This window comes from Alternaria viburni (assembly GCF_023758015.1).
Source record: "Alternaria viburni strain BMP 2772 chromosome Unknown scaffold_28, whole genome shotgun sequence".
In the NCBI taxonomy this organism is placed as follows: Eukaryota; Fungi; Ascomycota; class Dothideomycetes; order Pleosporales; family Pleosporaceae; genus Alternaria; species Alternaria viburni.
Window position 1 is genome coordinate 51,542 of NW_026055797.1, and position 19,680 is coordinate 71,221.

Genomic DNA, 19,680 nt, shown 5'->3' on the forward strand with positions numbered 1-19,680 from the left:
GCTCAAATGAACTCTCTCAATGACAAGACCCTGCGCAAGTTTCCACGACTCGATATCCTCACACCACGCGTCTCAATTCCTCTATCCAACTCTTTAAAGTATGTCAAACGACGATAAATCCCGCGCAGCAGCAGCACAGTTGTTGATTGACGATGAACCCGATGACTGGTGCGTACAAAATTCCAGCTTTTTCGGTTTGGGTACATGCGGAGATCCGGGGAACACCAGTTGAGAGCAGAGAAAAGTACGCCCAAGAAGCGAGCAAGCTAACCAAGTTTTCGCAGGGACAAGCGCATCTACAGCACCGGCTGTGCCGATGAAAATGCAAAATTGACGGATTGTTACTACGAGAAGAAGGATTGGCGGGCTTGTAAGCAGGAGGTAAGTTCGTCAACCAGCGTTGTTGCTTCTGGCCTCTGGACCTTGGATGAGCCGAGGATTCGCCGAAAGAAGTAGGATAGTCTTCAGACGCGCATGCTAACATGAAATTCAGATGGAAATCTTCCGACAATGCTGGCAGCGACACGGCAACGACAAGAGGACGGATTCAAAGGACGTTTCAAAATAAGCGGGTTCAACAGCCAAGCTTCGCTCGCGAGCGCATGTGTAAAAGTACCTGTATCATCACCCATCAATGGGAATTGTAAAATAGATTCAGACGTCAACAATTGTGAAAGACAAATCTTTTCGTTCTTGGTAGTACTAGAGTACTTGTAGCAATGAAATAGATGCTCCTGAGGCTGTGAGACCGCATGCGTCATTGCTTGGACAGCATGGTTCCGGACAAGTCGCTCGTTCCTGTGTATTACGACTCCGTCCCACCCTAGCCCGACTTCCGTAAAATTGTGGTCACACGGAAAGCATCATTATACTCATCCGTCATGATGATCTGACTAAACATGTATGCCTTAAAGGAACGATGTCCTACCCTCACTTCCTCTCATAAATCGGCGGCACAACATCCGGGTGAAACGGGCTCTTCGCCGCATCCGCCTTCTGCTTATCAAAGTTCCACACACCATTCGTCTGCCCATCATTGATGCCCTCGCCAATCTTCTTGGCCAGCTGCTCGAACAACGGGTACTTTGGTGCTTTTGAGAAGAACTTGCGCTCCCACTCCTTGCCAGCCTCCTTCTCTTGTTGTCGCATCTCGCGCTGGCGGGTCTCGATGATGGTCTTCTCCGCACTTGTCAGGTCCATGTTGCCACTGTTAATCGCATCCGACACCTTCTTCCACGCGCGCCGTGTCTCGAAGTCGTCTTGTTGCTCGATGGCGGCGACGGTGAGGGGCGTTGTCTTTGTGGACTTGTGGTCGAAAGTGTCCACGACGGCCTTGGTCTTGGCATCCTTGATCTGGAATGAGTCGGTCCACTGGCCGTCGGCCTTGTAGATGGCTTCCTTCTCCTTGCCCTCGGGGTATAGCACGGCGGTGAACGAGTTCTTCTTTCCGGAGACCCAGCCCTTGCCGCTGTAGTCGATGCGCGCGGTGTAGCCGGTGGAGGATTGGATGTAGGTGCTGCTGTTGAGCTCGACGTAGGGGGAGCCTGTGATGAGGCCTTCGATGTGGAGGGCGGGGAGGGTGATGAGGTAGCTTTCGTTGTAGTTGTCGAGGTGGAGCATGGCATGTCCGATTTGCTGTGAATGTTAGCGGTGTACATGAATCTACCAGAAATACTCACCTTGACATTAATCGTGGTCTTGAAGGACGCTTTCTGCGCGTTGTAGCCCTCCAGCCGGACGCCGTGTTGGTCGTTCCAGATGGAGTAAGCCGTGACGGGTGGATGATGACTGCGCGCATTGCATTAGCTCTCCCGTCCTATACGCGTGGCATGCTTACGACAGGCTGAGCCATCGCAAACGCGTGTGTGCGCGTACCTGACTTGCTCGCTGACGAGCTGTGTTGTGCCTGCCTGGTCCTCCCACTTGCCCAGGAAGAGCTCGCCCAGGAAGGGGTTCAGCGGCTTCTTCTCGCTACCCAGCTTTTCCGACCGACTGGCGTACTGCTGCTTCAGTGTGCTCAGGAACCACTTCAGCACCAGCATGGCCCGCTTGGCAGGGTCCTTCTCGGCGGCCGGTGCGACGAAGACGGAGGGGTGTTCGGTCCAGTATGAGCTGTTGTGGGTTAGTGTTGCTTCCTGGGTGGCGGATATGACTAGACGTACGAGAACTCGGTGAGCGACTTTGTGGAGAGGATAAAGGCAGGCGCCGTCATCGTGGACAGGTCGCCATTGAAGGACGCGATGGACTATCGTGTGTTAGACAAATGCCATGTTCGAGTCGAACCACCATGGTGTCCTAAAACTACGAGCATGTCGCTATGCGCAAATGTCTCTAGACACGTGAGGATGCTGGGATAATTCCATACCTTGAGGAAGCTCGTCCATGAGCCTCTGGCCTGGGGTGGCACTGCCGATCCTTCTTTCTCAGCCATATTGTGATGCACGTGTCCAGATATAAGTGGAAGAGGTGAGAGAAGTTAAAAGAAAGCGTCGACAGGTGTAGACGCGCGTGTAGGGATGCGTGAAAGGCGGGGGTTGTCGAAGACTAGGGACCTTCGCAGTGGGGACGGAGGGCTGTTATGGAGACGCTGCGGACGGAGCATGTTTAGATTGGGCAATGACGTCGGAGCTAAGCCACACATCCGCCCAAACACAACGAGGTCATGACGAACAACATTATCGCCACGGGGCAGTCAGCCATGCTATTCCATTCATTGGTGCTATGTTACTATTGTGATATCTCGTGTACATTCGTCTAATCATGCTTATTACATTTACGCGTTCCCCATTCCAACGACGCGCTTAGGTCTTGACATCGGGCTCGGTGCGGCCAACGTACTCCTGGAGCTTGAGGAGGTCCGTCGCGAGCTTGACGTTGTCCTTGAGGTAGTCCTGCGCGTCCATGTCGTATGTCGACTCGTCGCTGGTGTGCTTCTCGATGTAGAGACGGATGGTGGCGCCGCTGCTGCCTGTGCCGGACAGACGAACAACGATGCGGCTACCGTCGTCGAACTTGACGAAGATACCCTGGTTCTTGCTGACGCTGCCGTCAAGATCGGTGTAGGAGAAGTCGTCGGCCTCGAGAACCTTGCGACCAGCGACGGTGGAGCCGATGAACTCGTCCTTCTTGGTGGTGATGAGCTCCTTCATGTGGGCGGTGACCTTGTTGGCGCCCTCGGTCTCGCAGCCCTCGTAGTCGTAGCGGGTGAAGAATGTGCGGCCGTAGGTCGTCCAGAAGTCCTTTTGGATCGACGCAATGCTGGGTGTGGTTCCAGTCTGCTGTCCCACACCAGCCAAGATGTTCAACCACGCGACGACAGCCCACAGACCATCTTTCTCACGGATGTGGTTGCTGCCGGTTCCGAAACTCTCCTCACCGCAGATGTTCATCTTGTCAGAGTCGAAGAGACCGCAGAAGAACTTCCAGCCGGTGGGCACCTCGTAGCACTCGACGCCCTTCTTCTTGGCGACAAGGTCAATGGCGCCAGATGTTGGCATACTGCGGGCAAGACCGTAGATGCCTTGCTTCTTGAAGTATGGGATGAGCTCGGCGTGGTGTGCGATGATGGCTAAGCTGTCACCGGGCGAGACGAAGGAGTTTGCGCCGTAGATCATGTTTCGGTCACCGTCGCCGTCGCTGGCAGCACCGAATTGGATTCCGTTCTTGTCAACGGCGTCGACCAGCGACTTGGCGTAGACAAGGTTGGGGTCGGGGTGGTGGCCGCCAAAGTCGGACTTGGGGACGCAGTTTTGTGTGCTGTTGGGGATGCCGAGCTCCTTCTCGAAGATGTCAACACCGTATGAGCCAGTGACACCGCTCAGGCCATCGAAGAGGACCTTGAAGTCGGAGTGCTCCTTGAGGAACGACTTGATGAGGTCAAAGTCGAAGATGTCCTTGAGCATCTTGAGGTAGTCCTCGGTGGAGTGGACGATCTCAACCTCGAGGCTTCCGTACTTTTGTGTACCGATGGTGCTGAGGTCGATGTCGGGGATGTCGGCGATCTTGTACGAGCTGAGGGTCTTGGAGGTTTCGTAGATCTTGTTGGTGACGCTCTCGGGGGCCGGGGCGCCGTTGGCAAGGTTGTACTTCATTCCAAAGTCCTCGTCGGGGCCTGGATGTGTTAGATGGGAGGAGTGTATGGGTCGTGGAGAACTTACCACCGGGGTTGTGGCTGGCAGTGAGGAGGATACCTCCCGTCGCCTTGCGTATCCGGATGATGTGACTGGCGGCGGGTGTGCTCATGATGCCGTTCTGGCCGATGAGAAGCTTCTTGACGCCATAGGCAGCGCTCATCTTGGCAATGGTCTGGGTGACCTCGGGGTTCCAGTAACGGCCATCACCACCAACGACGAGGAATGCGCCCTCGACGCCTTCGGGGATGGATTGCAGGATGCTGGCAACGAAGGACTCTGAGTAGTGCTCCTGCTGAAAGACCTTGACCTTCTTGCGGAGACCAGAACTGTGGTGGAGAATGTCAGCTATCATCCATCAACGCCATAGCTTCATCAGACCTCGCAGCTCTTTTGGGTATAGTCAACTTACGTTCCGGGCTTCTGGTCCTGGAAAGGCTTCAATTCAACGGTTCGGACGCTCATATTGACTGCGTATGTTCTTCGAGCTTTGTGAGAGAAAGACGAAGCAATTGGAGAGTCGGGCGATGTGGCAGCTGGCAACTTTTGAGCTGGTGAGGGGCCCAGCTTCCCCCACCACGCGGGATGACGCCGGCGCTAGCTCGTCAGCGGAAAGACAAATTTATGCGGACAAAAAATCATTAGCCCCGCAGAAGGTAATAATTTTTTGTCTAATTAGAAATAACAGCTAACAGCCTTAGTAATATAACTAGCTAGCAGCAATATAACTACCTAGCAGTAACACTGCAACACATTAACACCGCAATACATTAACAAACGTTGCATCTATCTATAAATTTCTTGCAAAGTAGCTGTTAAAGCAATTTAGATATCTAATATATCTTGCGCTAGATGTATATATAAGATAGGCTAATACTACAACTAAGTAAACTTTGCTGCTACTACTACTACTGCTGCCTCTCTTATACTCTAATGTCGCGTATTACTCTTCTTTAAGTCTCTTATTAATAACTATTAGCTAGTAATACTATAGTCTTATTCTCTTATTCTCTAACTACGCGCTCTTGCTATACCTATTATATTACATCTATTTTACGCTTTGCTAAGACTAACAAACCTATATACATTTAGGCTTAAAGTGTATAAGAGATAATAAGAGAGAAGATAGTAAGAAGCTATTAGATAAGCAGCGTTAAAGCAGAATTATTACTTAGGCTATAGCTATAATAGTATATATACAGGCCTTTATAGATAAGAATAGTAACTAGAGATATATAAATAGAAATAACTATATAAGCTACTATAGCCTTAGAATTACTAACTACCTAGAGAGTAATTATCTTAACTATAACTTAGCGTATTAGCCTATAGTTATAATTACTTTCTAGATAGATATAGAAAGAAGCTACACTATTCTACTACACTTTAAGAGAAAATAATATAAACGCCTATTTAGCTTATTTTTAGAATTACTTATACTTACTACCTCTTAGTAATAAAAGCAGTCTCTTCTTAGTTATTAGTGCTAGACTTACTAGCGCTAAGAGTCTTATAGATAGTATTTTATATATAAGTAGTTTAGATTTAGATAAAAAGAGAGTATAGTACTTAACTAGCGTGTATAACTATAACTTATTAGTTTTAGAAATTAATATAATATTAACAACAATATCTTTATAGTAAACTTAGAACTAGTACATTATAAATAGTATACACGTATAGTGTACTTAAAGTCTTTTATTTAACAAAGTTATTCTTACTATATATCTAATAGAGTACTAGTACAACTACTTATAAAAGAATCTAGATAATGCTAAAGCGCATATCTCTATAAACTAGTGTATTACGCTACTACTACTATAGTAGGTAATACTATACAAAAGAGAGTAAGAGTATACCTAGTAGTGTTAGTCTTACGCCTACTAGTTGTTATTTATTAAGAGTAGTGTTTCTAAAAGTAACGTTAGTGTTGCTATTCTTAATAGCTTTAGCCTTATACTTATATAGTGTTGCAATCTTTCTAAGTACCTAGATATAATCTTAGCGCCTATTACTCTTCTTATTCTTAGCCTTACGCTTACGTAGTATTATATTATAGAGGTAAAAAAATAGCTAGAGCTATATAGTGCGTGTATAGAAGATAGAATAGAAGAGAGTTAAACTTATTACGTACATAATAACAATAGTAAAAAAAAGATAGATACGCGTACAGAGCCTTAGAACTAAACTTTATTATTAGAAAGTAATATAGTTACTATTAGTAACGTAAGCTAGAAACTTAATAATTCTTTATAAACTTACAAAGATTAAATATTATTATCTCTAGCTATTACACTATAAGTCTAGATAATAGAAATTAGCGTAGTTATATAGATTATATAGCTAAGGTATTCTTTATCTCTTTTCTTATAGTAGTAGATAATTATAGATAAGATTTAGAGCTACTAGAAAGAGAAGGCGTAAAGATCTAGAAATTCTACAGCAAGTTTAGAGCTACTAGAGAGAGAAGGCGCTAGAATTAGTATAGTAAGTTTATATAAGCTAGATTTATATAAGAGTAGACTTATATAATAAACTTAAAGCTCTTAAATAGTAAACTAGAGAGTATAAGCTAGAAATTATAATTAAATATAGCTAAAAACTTAATAATTTTATATATTATAAGAAGTAAAAGAGCTATATTATTAGATAAGTAAGGTATATAGAGTAGAGAAAGAGGTTATATAGGCTTATTTATATATATATTTATAAGTATATAAGAACGTATATATATATTAGAGTAAAGCGTTAAGTAAATAGAAAGAAATGTATAGCTACTAAAGATAGGTAGGTTAAGATAAAAGATTTTAATAGAGATTTAAAGTTAAGCTACTAAGACGTATTACGTGTACCTATAGACTAGCTATCTTCTAACAAAAGATTTTATACACTGCACTACTCTATATCTTAAACTCTACTATACGTATAAATTGCAAACATACCTCTAAAAAGGCTTTCTAAGAATAGTAATAGTAGTAAATATTCTATAAAGCGCGTAAGAGACTATACCTTCTATACTAATTCTATAAGTTAGTCTACTATAGTAGCTACTATAGAAGCTAACCTATATACTAATTAGTCTTAAGGTCTATAATATAATAAGCGCTAAGTTTACGTCTTAATAACTAACATACGCAGAATATAACACGCTACTCTTGCGTTAAGCCTCTACCTCTCTACGCCTAAACCTATTAACTCTAACTCTATATATACCTACTTTATACTAGCTGCTACGCAAGTATATAGTAAGTTTAGACTAGAACATCTTACTAACGCCTACGCCTGCGCCTATACGCTTTTCTTATACTTCTATATATAAATAAATAGCGTAAGTAGTAGACACGCTATAAATAGCTACTACCTATACTACGTATACTTATTAGTCTATATACAGCTAACTTATTACTTCTATACCTACTAATCTATAGTAGTTAAGGCCTACGTTACTTTAGATGCTAGCCTTAGGCTAGAGACACTTAGACGCCTATATATAATAGCGCAGCACTTACCTAGCCTTTTATACTACTTAGCTTACTATTTACAGAACTAGAGGCGTTAAGGCTAAGTTTTACCTAGACCTAGATAATACTACGTATATTACTAATTAATCTATAATAATAATAGAAGATAAGTAGAAGAGAGAAGATAAGTAGAAGAAGAAAGATAAGTAGAAGAAAGAAAATAAGTAGAAGAAAGAAGATATAGAATATAATAAACTAGATACTAAAGATATATAGCTCGTAGTAGATAGCAAATTCTTAAACTAGATATTAGGTATATAGCTAGAGGCTTATAACAACTAGCGTGCTGTTAACCTTAAGGCTAATAGTAACTCTGCCTTATTATTATCTATAGAGTTTATAAGTACGCGTTATATACTTTAGCTACTACTATAGTTAATATAGATATTTATATTTTAATTTATATAGCTACTAGGTAATATAGACTCTAGATTAGATATAGACCTAGATAGTGCGTAATAGTAGTATACGTAGCCTAAGTACTCTATAATCTATACACTCTAAATATAGGCTAGAAGAAATAAAATTTATTATATCGCTACTACATCTAAGTATTCTAGGTATCTTATCTATTAGTTCTAGCTATTAGCTCTAGTAGTTAGCTCTAGTAGTTAGCTCTAGCACTAGGCTAACTAGTTAGCTCTCTAAAGAGTCTCTATTCTATCTTCTAAAGAGATAAAAGATAGCTAACACTTATAAATAGCCTACGCTCTAGAAATAATAATAGTACTAAAGGTAATGTAATTTAGCAATAATACAAAATTCTATAAGACTTGCATAGAAAAGAACTAGAGCTACTCTCTACTTCTATATCTCTACTATATTAAAGGCTTACTAACAGAAAGTTTATCTCTAGTAATTAGATACTTTATATACCTACCTATTGTATATCTTTCTAATATATCTATAACTCTCTTAGCCTTATTAGCTAGCTCTTAGCTTATTTTAGTGTTGCTATTACTTAATAAGTAGCTAAATAGGCTAACTATATTATAGTCTTGCTTATTATCTTCTTCTAGTACTTAGTATATAACCTAGATATATTAGCTATAGTTTCTATGTGTGTCTTAACGTGTGTAGAAGTATAGTGCTTACGCTTACTCTTATCTTAAATAACTTTACCTCTTTATTCTTTATATTATAAAGAGTAACCTAGAGCTCTATATTATTATAGACTATAACTCTCTTATTACTCTATTATAGATTTAAGTATACTAAATTCTACGCCTATTTCTTATCTAGTTTATTCTTAAACCTCTAATAAATAACTTTCTCTAACCTCTTAAACTTGTAGTTTAAGTAAGGCTGTAGTACCTTATTTACTACTAGTTATATTACTAGCGTAGGTCTTTAAAGACGCTATAGTAGTACTCTTATAGTTAATAATATCTAAATATTATCTAGGCTATAGAGATAAATATCTAAATTTATCTTCTTAAGACTTAGAGTTCTAGTTTTAAGCTTTACTAAAAGTTTCTATAATATAGCTTTTCTATATAATACTTTAGAAGAGAATAGCTTTTAGCTAATTGCAAACGCGTTTCTATCTTTAATAAGAATACTATGCATCTATAGAGCTAAGCTAGTTATAAAGTTTATTAATATTTGTAATAACTACCTAGAATAAACGTAGATAGAACATTACTTAAAGAGTACGTAGTAATAGATAGCGTTAACAATCTTAGTAGTAAGAAACTATACCTTCTGTTTGTTTATCTTCTTATTCTAGAGGTTAACAGATAGAATTATAAGAATAGTAACTTAGTAGATAATAGTAAACCTAACTTTTATAAGGTAGAAACTATAGTAGAAGTTAACCTCTAAAAACTCTATAGTCTTTGCAACTTATTTATTTAAATAGAACTCTTTATCTAGAAATAAGTACTTTAGATAAAGTTTAAGCTATTAAAAGTCTAACACTATATCTAATCTTACATTAAGCGATAGAATTAGGTCTCTCTTATTATTATCTTACTTAAACTAGTTATATTAGTAAGTCTTAGTAAGGCTAGCAGTAACTATACCTAAGTAGAAAGTATTAGTAGCTTAATGTCTATTAGATACAGAAATAAGTTTTAACCTTCGCGATCTAAGTCTATAGTATCTAATATAGTAATAGCGTAGAATAGGTATTATTATAGAAATCTAGTAACTTAGACCTTCTAGTTAGAGTAGATAGAATTTGTAGTAGAACTTAGTTTTTATTAGAGTTAGATATACTAGAGCTGCGTGCTTGTAAATGCTACAGTAATATCTACTATTAAGAAAAGTAGCTCTAGTATAGTAGGTTTAATATTATAATAGATTAGTGTTATTATATAAGTAATATTATACAGACTCTTAAGTTAGATATTTACTAGATTACTTTAGCTAAGACTTAAGAGATACTACTTAGTGTAAATAGAGGCGCATATATAGAAGAGCTTTTTTACTATTCTAAATTATAAGACGTAGTTATTAAGTAAGAGATTTAAGATTAGATACTATACTTATACTCTAGGTAAGAGACTATTTACAATATTACTATGTTTTAGTACTTCTAAGGTTTGTAAGCCTATTTAATAGTAGCGTAACGCGTATTCTAACTACTAGCTCTTAGCGTCTGTAGATAGTATAGTATAGCTCTTAGTAGTTAAATACAACTAGTAATTTAAAAGGTTCTAGAGCTATTATTAGATATAGTAGGTTAGTAAAAGTAGGCGAGGTGTTATAGTATTTTTAAAGTAAGGTAGTTTCTAAGACGTAATAGTAATAAGACGTAGTTACCTAGAAGCGTCTCTTAGAGAAGTAGAATAGTAGTTTCTAAGTTATAGGTAGAAGTTATACTTCTATAATAGAGTAAGAAGAGAGAATAATTTATAAAGAGGATAGTAGTAAAGAGAAGCTAAGATATAAGTAGGTCTAGCTTCTTATTATTAAGAAATTATAATATATTAGTATAAGAGATTATTACGCATACGTTAATTAGAGTTCGCGAATCTTTATTACTTAGTTAATAACATTATCTAAGTATAATACTACTTGCGAGTATAGCTATTAATATTACTATTAGTAGTAATATAATCTAAGCGAAACAACACTAACGTAGATAAGGTAGAAAATATAAAGAATATAGTAAGTAACTAGAGTAAGGTAAAGCTAATAGAAAGGTACTTATACTTATAAGCTAATTAGATTAGTAAATAATAGAAGGTATAGACTAGTTAAAGACAGCACTATCTAGTAGCTATAGCTATTTATAGTAAGTCTTCTATTAGTGTTTTGTAATTCTATACTTAAGTAACACTAGATCTCTTTAGAGCCTAGAGAGCCTGTAGCGTATACGTCTCTATCTTTATCTAACAGCTTAAGCTTTATAAATCTACTCTATCTAGAGAATAATTAGTTCTAGCTTTCTTATAATAAAGCACGTTTTATTACTATTCTTAATTACGCAGCTACTATAGAAGAAGAGAAGGCTAATTATAAGAAGAGTAGAAAGTCTTGTAGAGCTTATAAAGAAGGTATATAAAATAGAACTAATTCTCTCTAAGGCTACTATTAGCTAAAAACTCTAAAGTAGACCTAGCATCTATCTAGATATACTAACTACGTTCTTAAAGAGCGCCTATATAGTCTTATACGCTATAAGTACCTATTATCTATAAGTCTCTTTATTACTAACTTACTAGAATAGAAGCTACTATTTATAGCACGCTTTCTAACCTAGATAGTAGCTATATAGAAGATTTTAGAGGAAGATAGATAGGTTTTAAAAGCCTAGTAAAGTGCGTGTTAGAGCACGTATAGCAAAGTGTAAGATTATAGTCTCTAGGCTATAGAGCTAAGTAAGCCTTATTAATATATATATAAAGTATTAAGTTAACTACTCTATACTAACTATCTTAAAGTAACTACTCTACCTACCTACTATCTATTCTATAGTCTACTCTAGGTATTCTCTAATAACGCTATAACACGCTAGACTTCTACCTCTTAACTAGATATTCTCTGCAATTCTATTCTATATACGAATTCTAGGTCTCTCTAATAAGAAAGTAAAGTAACTATAGTAGATAAGTATTATATAAAAGAGAGAAGAGTAGAAATAGTAAATAGTGTTAGTAGTGCTAGCTTACAGAAATATAGTAGTAGCCTTTAAGACTCTACTCTTTATATAGAAATAACTACTACTCTCTTTCTAGTTATAATAAAAGATAGAGAAAGTAAATTAGGCCTTCTTACTATAGTAGCATGTCTAGCTATAGACATAATAACTAGAGTACTAGAAATAGAAAGTTCTAATAAGGCGACAACTACGCTAGGCTCTAAGAGCTAGCTAGGTATTAGATCTAAGAATAGTAATAGATATATAACAGAGGAGCTTAGTAGATACATGCTAGAGAAGATAGTAGTAGTAAGTAGTAATAATAAGGTAGCTTATAGCAAGCACTCTCTATAGCTAAGTAGTAATAAAGTAATAAGTACTAGTACTAGCTTATTATATTCTAAGCCTCTAGTATTACCTAAGGCTTCTGCTAAGTGTTAGGTTCTATAACTAGTTACGTTGCTAGGTTCTAGTAGCTCTTAGATTATATAGATTATAGAGGCCTATAGACCTATACTAATAATACTAATAGTAAATAAGTAAATACGTAGGTAGAGATATATAAATCTATAAGTAAAAGAGATAGGTTAGAAGACTAGCAGGTAAGAGATAACGTTAGAATACTACGCATCTTACTGCTATAGGCATGCTTAGACAACGTAGAAATATAAGCCTTTCTATCTATTACCTCTCTTCTACCTTATCTACTACTATATTATCTAGCTCTATTATTACTTAGCGTCTACTTCTATTACGTTAAATAGATTAAGTACATAAGAATTAAATAATAAGACACCTAGGTATATATAGTTTTACTAATAAGAATAGAGTAGACGTTAACTATTTAGAATAAATAAAGTATAAATAATATAGTAAGCATCTAGAGCAATAAGAATATACCTATCTATTATCTTCTACTAGAGATTACTCTTATAGCCTTTAGGTACTTTAAATTCTCTAATATATATAGCGTAAGATTAGTGTCGTAATAGATATAAGACAGCGTAAGCTCTAGTTTTAGCGCTCTCTTCTACTACCTATATATCTTGTTTATCTATAGTAGGCTTAAGAGGCTAGAGGCTATTTGCGCAGATAAAGATATATAAAAAAGTATCTTACTTATCTAATTTACGCTACTAACGTCTATACTTACCTATAAGTTTAAAGCTATAGTTTCTAGTTATAGTTAGAGCACTACTATATAATATACGCTAGAGAATATTAAAGTAGTAGAAAAGATAGCTATAGCAGGTACTAGATCTATAGAGAGTCTCGTCTCTAAGCTATATATATTAATATCTATCTACGCTATAATATAGAATAGTAAGATAGTTCTTATATTAGTCTTATACTTTTAGTAAACTTTCTAGCTAGAGAAGCTATAGTTACATAAGAGAGGTACACTTGCTAACTATATCTATATAGTAAGCACAGCCTATAGTATTAGCTTACTCTTATCTCTAGCTACTACTATCTTTATAGCTTTAGTGTATATAAAAGTCTAACTAAAGATATTCTATATAATCTATAATAGCTACTACATCTATTCTTATAGCATCTCTCTTTTTAATCTATATCTTTGCATACCTAAGATAGAAGAGTATCTTTACCTACTAGACATTTCTATTACTACGCCTGTTTCTAGTACGTACACTAGAAGAGTATTATATTACCTATAGTCTAACCTAGTAGTAGACAGCGTTATAAGCTTAGTATACTCTATAGCAAAGATTACTATACATCTTATAAATATTAGCTATCTTACTCTTCGCTTCGCCTAGCTATAGCTTAGCTCTATTCTACTTAATTTTATATTATAGGCACCTATTAGCTATCTTTAATTATTATATCTATATAATACCTAGATAGAGCTACGCTACGTTCTAGATTTTCTGTGTATAAATACAGGCCTATATAAGCTAAATCTTATTAGTAATAAGGTATATATCTAGAAAGAGCTGCGCGATTTTTACTTTTATATTATAATATCTAGATAGATAATAGAGTTTAGGCTATAGAACGTATAAGTTAAAGGTCTAAGTAGTATATATAGGCTACTAGTCTAGCATATTTTACACCTACTTACCTAGTAGTCTAAGACGCTTATATTAAACTATAAGGCAGGCTAGAGTAGAGAAGATCTAGTAGTAGTAGAGCTAGGTATAGAGCTAGTATAGAAACTTATAGTATTACTCTAAGTGTAGAAAAGAATAGCTATATAGTAGACAATCTATAGAAGAATAGAGAAGAATATATTATTAATTAATCTAGTAGATCTATAATACTATATAGCTAGTATATATACATACATATTAATATTAAGATATAAGAATATATAGAAAGAAAATGTTATTAGAAAGATCTAAACTAGTATATATAGCTAAGCCTATAACTACTAGCTTTAGATACTTAAGCTACTACTCTACAAGAGTATATTAAATATAACCTAAAGACCTAGGTATATAGTAGTAATAGTAGACACTACGTAGACTTATTCTTTAAGTCTAATCTTGCGTATTACAAAGCTTAGCCTCTAGAGATTAGAGAAAGACTATAAGGTTTTAAACGTGTTTGTAGTCTATTCTTAAAAATATCTACTAAACTAGTATATAAGATTAATATACTATACCTAGCTAATATCTTTATTCTACTTCTACAAGCAAACCTAATTATCTATAGACTTAACTTCTATAAACTCTATCTAGTAGTTAACTCTAAATTACTTCTACTCTTCTACTATGTATTTAGATTATATACCTTATAAGATATAAAGTAGTAGATATAGTCTACGTAGACTATATTCTACTTATAGTAATATAATAGTAAAGTAGTCTTGCTTAAATTGCGCTACTTCTTTATAGAGATAATCTACGTACTTAATAAAGACATACTATTACTTCTACCTATAGCTAAGAATATATCTTTAGTACTCTTTACTAGAGCTATAGATCTAGCTATAGATATAAGTTCTAATCTTAGCTAGTAAGCTGTATAATAACCTAAAGCTGCTAATAATGTTAACTAGATTACTATTTAACTCTCTACTAGTAGAGTAGCTAGTAGCCTTACTTCTATTATCTAGAATAAGTAGCTTAGGTAGTAGAATAGAATCTAGCATAGTTAACTACTATTCTATAGTTAAGTCTATCTTAGGTAGCCTACTATTATAGACTTAAGCTATACTATCTTATTCTATACTTACTTATTCTCTAGGTATAGAAGATAAGAAAGGTAAGAAAGGCGTTATATATTAATTAGCTTTCTTCTTTTTCTAATAGTAAGCGTGTTATTGCTTTATAGATTTATAAGCTATAATACGCTAGCGTAGAGATAGATAATATTAGAGTTAAAAGCTAAATATAATAATATTAGTAGCGTAGAATAGTATTAAATAGAGTTTACTATAATAATAGGCACTATTACTAACTATATAGCTGCATAGAGACTTAGTTATTAAGTTAATAGATATTCTAGAGAGTTATTATTATTATTGTTAAATATAGCTCTATACCTAGATAATGTTAATAGGTTACGTACGCTCTACTATTTAATACACTACCTAGGTAGAGTAACTTTAAGATTAACCTTACTATAACCTTATTATTCTTTTTATCTTAATCTCTACTTATACTATATCTTTTTAATATATAAGTTAAGAATGTTATAGAGAGTGCGTTGTAGCAGACGCGTAGTTATTTCTAAGTCTTGTAACCTACCTAGTAGCCTAAACACTACTATAGTAGCTCTAGTAGTACTATAATATACGCGCATCTAATAGCTATAGTATTAGTAGACGTAACTCTCTACGCTATTCTATCTTACTACCTATAGTTACGTTACTACTCTTGCCTAATAGATCTTTAGATATAACTTCTATAACTAGTAACTAGGTAGAGCTCTATAGCTATAATAGTAATACTCTAAACTCTTAAACATACTCTACTAAATAGGTTCTTAACGTCTTTACCTTAGTAATTATCTTTAAGACATACTAATATAATATAGTAGATATTAATTTAGATAATTAAGACTTTAGACTAGTACCTACTTTATAATTTAAATATACTAGTAAGTAAAGCCTATAATTAATACTTAAAACTACTACTAATAATTAGATATTATTAAAGAGAATAGTAAAGCGCCTCTAACTTATATACAGAAGTACAGCAACAGAGTACAGTATATAGATATAGTATAATTAACTACTAGCGTTTTAGAGAGACAGTCTAGAAGTAACTAAGTGTGTTATTTACGCTTTTAGAAAGGCGCTATAGTCTACTAATATTATTATTTAGTGCTAACAAGAAGCTATCTACACTATAAGATATAGAAAGATTTATTATAACTATTATTAGCTATGTAAAGCTGCGTAGAGAAAAGGCTATTAGTACGCAAACTATATAGAAAGTAGTTAGCTATACTATTAACGCGTTAATCTTTTATTATTAAGACTTTAAGACTACTTCTTATAATAGAAAGAGACTTAATTCTCTAATCTAAACTATAGTGTTAGACAGAAAGTTAATAAATAATCTAAAGTAAGAGTAGCGTTAGGTAGAGATATAAATAGTTACAAGAATAGTATAGGCTCTCTACTAGAACGCCTTATTTAATAGAACTAGAAGCTAGAACATTACTCTTATCTATATGCAATCTCTACTACTATATACAGCTCTAGCCTATTGTGTTAGTAATATCTTATCTAGCTCTCTAGACTACTATACTCTTCTATTCTTTACCTATAGTAATATTATAATAAAGCTAAGTAGTAGGCGTAAGGTAGACTATTTAATAATATTTATTTAAATTTGTAACGCAAAGAGCTGTAAGTAAGTACTTACTAAGGCTAAAACTACTTAGTTTAGGCCCTCTAATTGCTAACTTTACTATTATTTAGAGACTAACTATTAAAGAATATAACTAAAGTCTTAAACACTATTAATAAGAGCAAGCTCTAACTACTATACTCTATAAAGATTATGCTAGCTATAGCACTTTACCTAGAATTTATTAAGAGTACATATATATTAGAAGAGGTAACAAAACTTATAGTAGATTATAGAGATAAGATAATTAAGTAGATAAACTCTATTTAGCTAGTGCTTTCTGCGTTATACGCACGTAGTAGTAGCCTAGACTTATTAAAAAGCGTATCTAATAAATAGTTTAGAAGATTTCTATTAACAATAGCTAGCCTTATAAAGCTTTTATTTTATATTAAATCTTATAATATCTACTATAGCGCTGCGTAAGACTTTATAAGATTAAAATATTAAGGCTTTAACAAAACTAATAGAGCTATAAAAAAGCTACTAGAGCATTTATACTACGCTATATATATAGAAGTTACGTAGAGATATATAGGTAAGTAGTAGAACAATCTCTTTTGCGCCTAACTATATCTTAAGCACACTATTAATAGCGTAGAAGCTTCTCTTCTAGACCTAAATATACCTATTCTAGTTAAGATAAAATAAGGTATAAAAGATAAGAACCTTAAGTTACTAGTTAACCTTAACTATAAGTTTATCTTTAGGCTTAGCTCTAAAAAGCAGAGAGTAATAGAAGTAGTAAGGCTAGAGAGCGTAGGTATAGTAAGATAAGTAGAAGGTGTTATACTAACAGGTGCGCATAACAGACTACTAATTACTAAGGTTAATAAGAAGATAGTACACGCTAAATATAGTAGAAGCTAGTAGACTCTAGTTATTAATAAGAAGAAGAGTAATAGAGATAACCTAATAGTAGGCCTCTAAGTAGAGTTAATATTAGTTATATTTAGCCTTCTAGCTAATAATAGTAATAATAATAGTAATAGAGACGTTAATAAGAAAGAGTATAACAATGCTGTGTTAGAATTATTATTTAAAGATTTCGCACTGCTAAGTATAACGCCTAATAAGGCACTAACAGCACTTTTGTAATCTAGCTAGCTAACTATAATATAACTTACTAAGATAACTTCTGTATTCTTTCTCTATAAGCTTACATTAATAAATATTACTAGTAACTAAACTATAGTCTAAAAGAATAAAATAGCGTAGGTAGTATAATTAGAGACTCTTAATAGTAATAGTAGAAATTTAGTAACTATATTTTAGTATTACTATCTACGTTGCAATAAATACTCTTACATTTACTCTACACTAAATTAAAAGAATCTAGATATCTATTAATGTAGCTGTACAGCACTAGTAGCTACGCTAGTAGACACTTTTATAACTACTATAACAAAGTAGAACTTTCTATGTCTAAAATATAAGAAAGCCTACGCTACTTAGAGTAACCTTATAAGACATCTATAAGCACATAATTAGAAGAATAGTATTTATTCTTATAGGTGTAATCTAAATTAGGTTTACATTTCTAGAGAATTGTTCTAGAGATATATGCGTAATTAGCATCTAACTTAGAATAAAGTCTACTACATAGAATAAGTACTTTAGAGATCTAGTTAATAAACTATACTAGGTAGCGTATACTAAGTTCTATAGCGCTGCTACTAGCTACTAAGAAAAGTAAGTTTATTATTCTAGATAAGCAAGAAAGAGTATTATTATAAAAGAGAACTATAAGTGTATAGATATAAAAGAAAGATATTTTTATAATTCTTAATACTAATAAGTAAATAAGGTTATATAAAATTAATTAGTGCCTTAAGTCTAATTTAGAGTTATTTTTATAGTAAAAAGATATTAAAAGATATTAAAAAGTATTAAAAGACTCTATACTAGTCTCTTTTAAAACTACTAAAATAATTTTAATATTAATTTAGAATATATTACTATTAGTAATAAAGTTATTACTAGCTTATAAACTAACTCTATACTTACTTATATAACTTTTTAGTTTATACTATAACTAAAAATAACTAGAAATAATATAATATATAGTAATAGGTATACTACTAATAAAACTTACTATATTTATTCTTTATTAACTATAACTATAATATTATTTCTATCTACTAATAACTATAATATAATAACTATTCTATAGTTATACTTTTACTAGCTTTAGTAGAACTCTAATACTACTACTATTTACGTAATAATATTTACTTACTAAAAATAACTTATAAATACTTTATTTTTATTTTTTAATAATAACTATTATCTACTTTAAACTTTCTATTATACTTAGTATATTAATCTCTATACCTCTACTACCTCTAGTAATTAAGAACTAACCTACAAATATAAAAGCTACTACTATTATTACTACTTTTCTCTTTAGAACTACTATAGCTACTTCTAAAGCTATAAGTTCTTTTTTTATATACTATTATTCTATGTAAGACTATACTAACTACTACTTTCTAAAAATCTTTTTTAAGTACTTTTTTATTAAGACTAATACTAGTATTAATAGTATTAATAGTAGTAATATTATAGTTACTAGTACTCTTAAGGCCTATATTAAGTACTTATATAATATAGATTCTCTTCTCTACTAGCTATTATAGAATAAATAATACTATACTTAGCTAATAAGTATATATCTAAAGCTTCTTTAGTAGCTATATATATATTATTTATAGCTACTATCTTAAAAAAGACTATACTTAGCTTTATTCTTAAAAAGTTCTTTATTACTATATAACTAGTATAAACTTATAATAAGTAAAGCTTTATAAAGTTTAGATATATAAATAAATAAGAGATAAGTTTATAACTTTATAAAAAATAAAAAGACTTAAGTATAGTATATATATATCTTAAATTTTATAATTAAGTAGTAATAATACTTAAAACTTAATTAAGAAGATATTTTACTTTTATTATCTACTTATCTTATAATAATATATTAATATAAATAGTAGTACTTACTAATATATTTAAATTAGAATACTACCTAGCTATTATAAAAAGAGATAATAGCTAGACTAAAGACTAGATAATAATAGCGAGGGCGCTAACCACGGCTGTTGTCTAAGCCTTCT

General features: G+C 33.9%; 3 protein-coding genes across 3 annotated transcripts; 1 reads left to right on the forward strand and 2 right to left on the reverse strand.

The window, feature by feature from the left end:
- Positions 1-100: 100 nt before the first annotated feature.
- Positions 101-568, forward strand: J4E79_009992 (uncharacterized protein; the record flags this gene model as incomplete). The annotated part of the gene is made up of 3 exons (XM_049358832.1): positions 101-168; positions 285-381; positions 494-568. 3 exons carry the CDS (start codon positions 101-103, stop codon positions 566-568), a joined length of 240 nt encoding a protein of 79 aa, XP_049206565.1.
- A 362-nt stretch (positions 569-930) lies between these two features.
- Positions 931-2,431, reverse strand: J4E79_009993 (uncharacterized protein; the record flags this gene model as incomplete). The annotated part of the gene is made up of 5 exons (XM_049358833.1): positions 931-1,635; positions 1,680-1,788; positions 1,876-2,112; positions 2,163-2,245; positions 2,366-2,431. 5 exons carry the CDS (start codon positions 2,429-2,431, stop codon positions 931-933), a joined length of 1,200 nt encoding a protein of 399 aa, XP_049206566.1.
- Positions 2,432-2,801: 370 nt separating this feature from the next.
- Positions 2,802-4,595, reverse strand: J4E79_009994 (uncharacterized protein; the record flags this gene model as incomplete). The annotated part of the gene is made up of 3 exons (XM_049358834.1): positions 2,802-4,111; positions 4,158-4,459; positions 4,543-4,595. 3 exons carry the CDS (start codon positions 4,593-4,595, stop codon positions 2,802-2,804), a joined length of 1,665 nt encoding a protein of 554 aa, XP_049206567.1.
- Between the last annotated feature and the right edge of the window lie 15,085 nt (positions 4,596-19,680).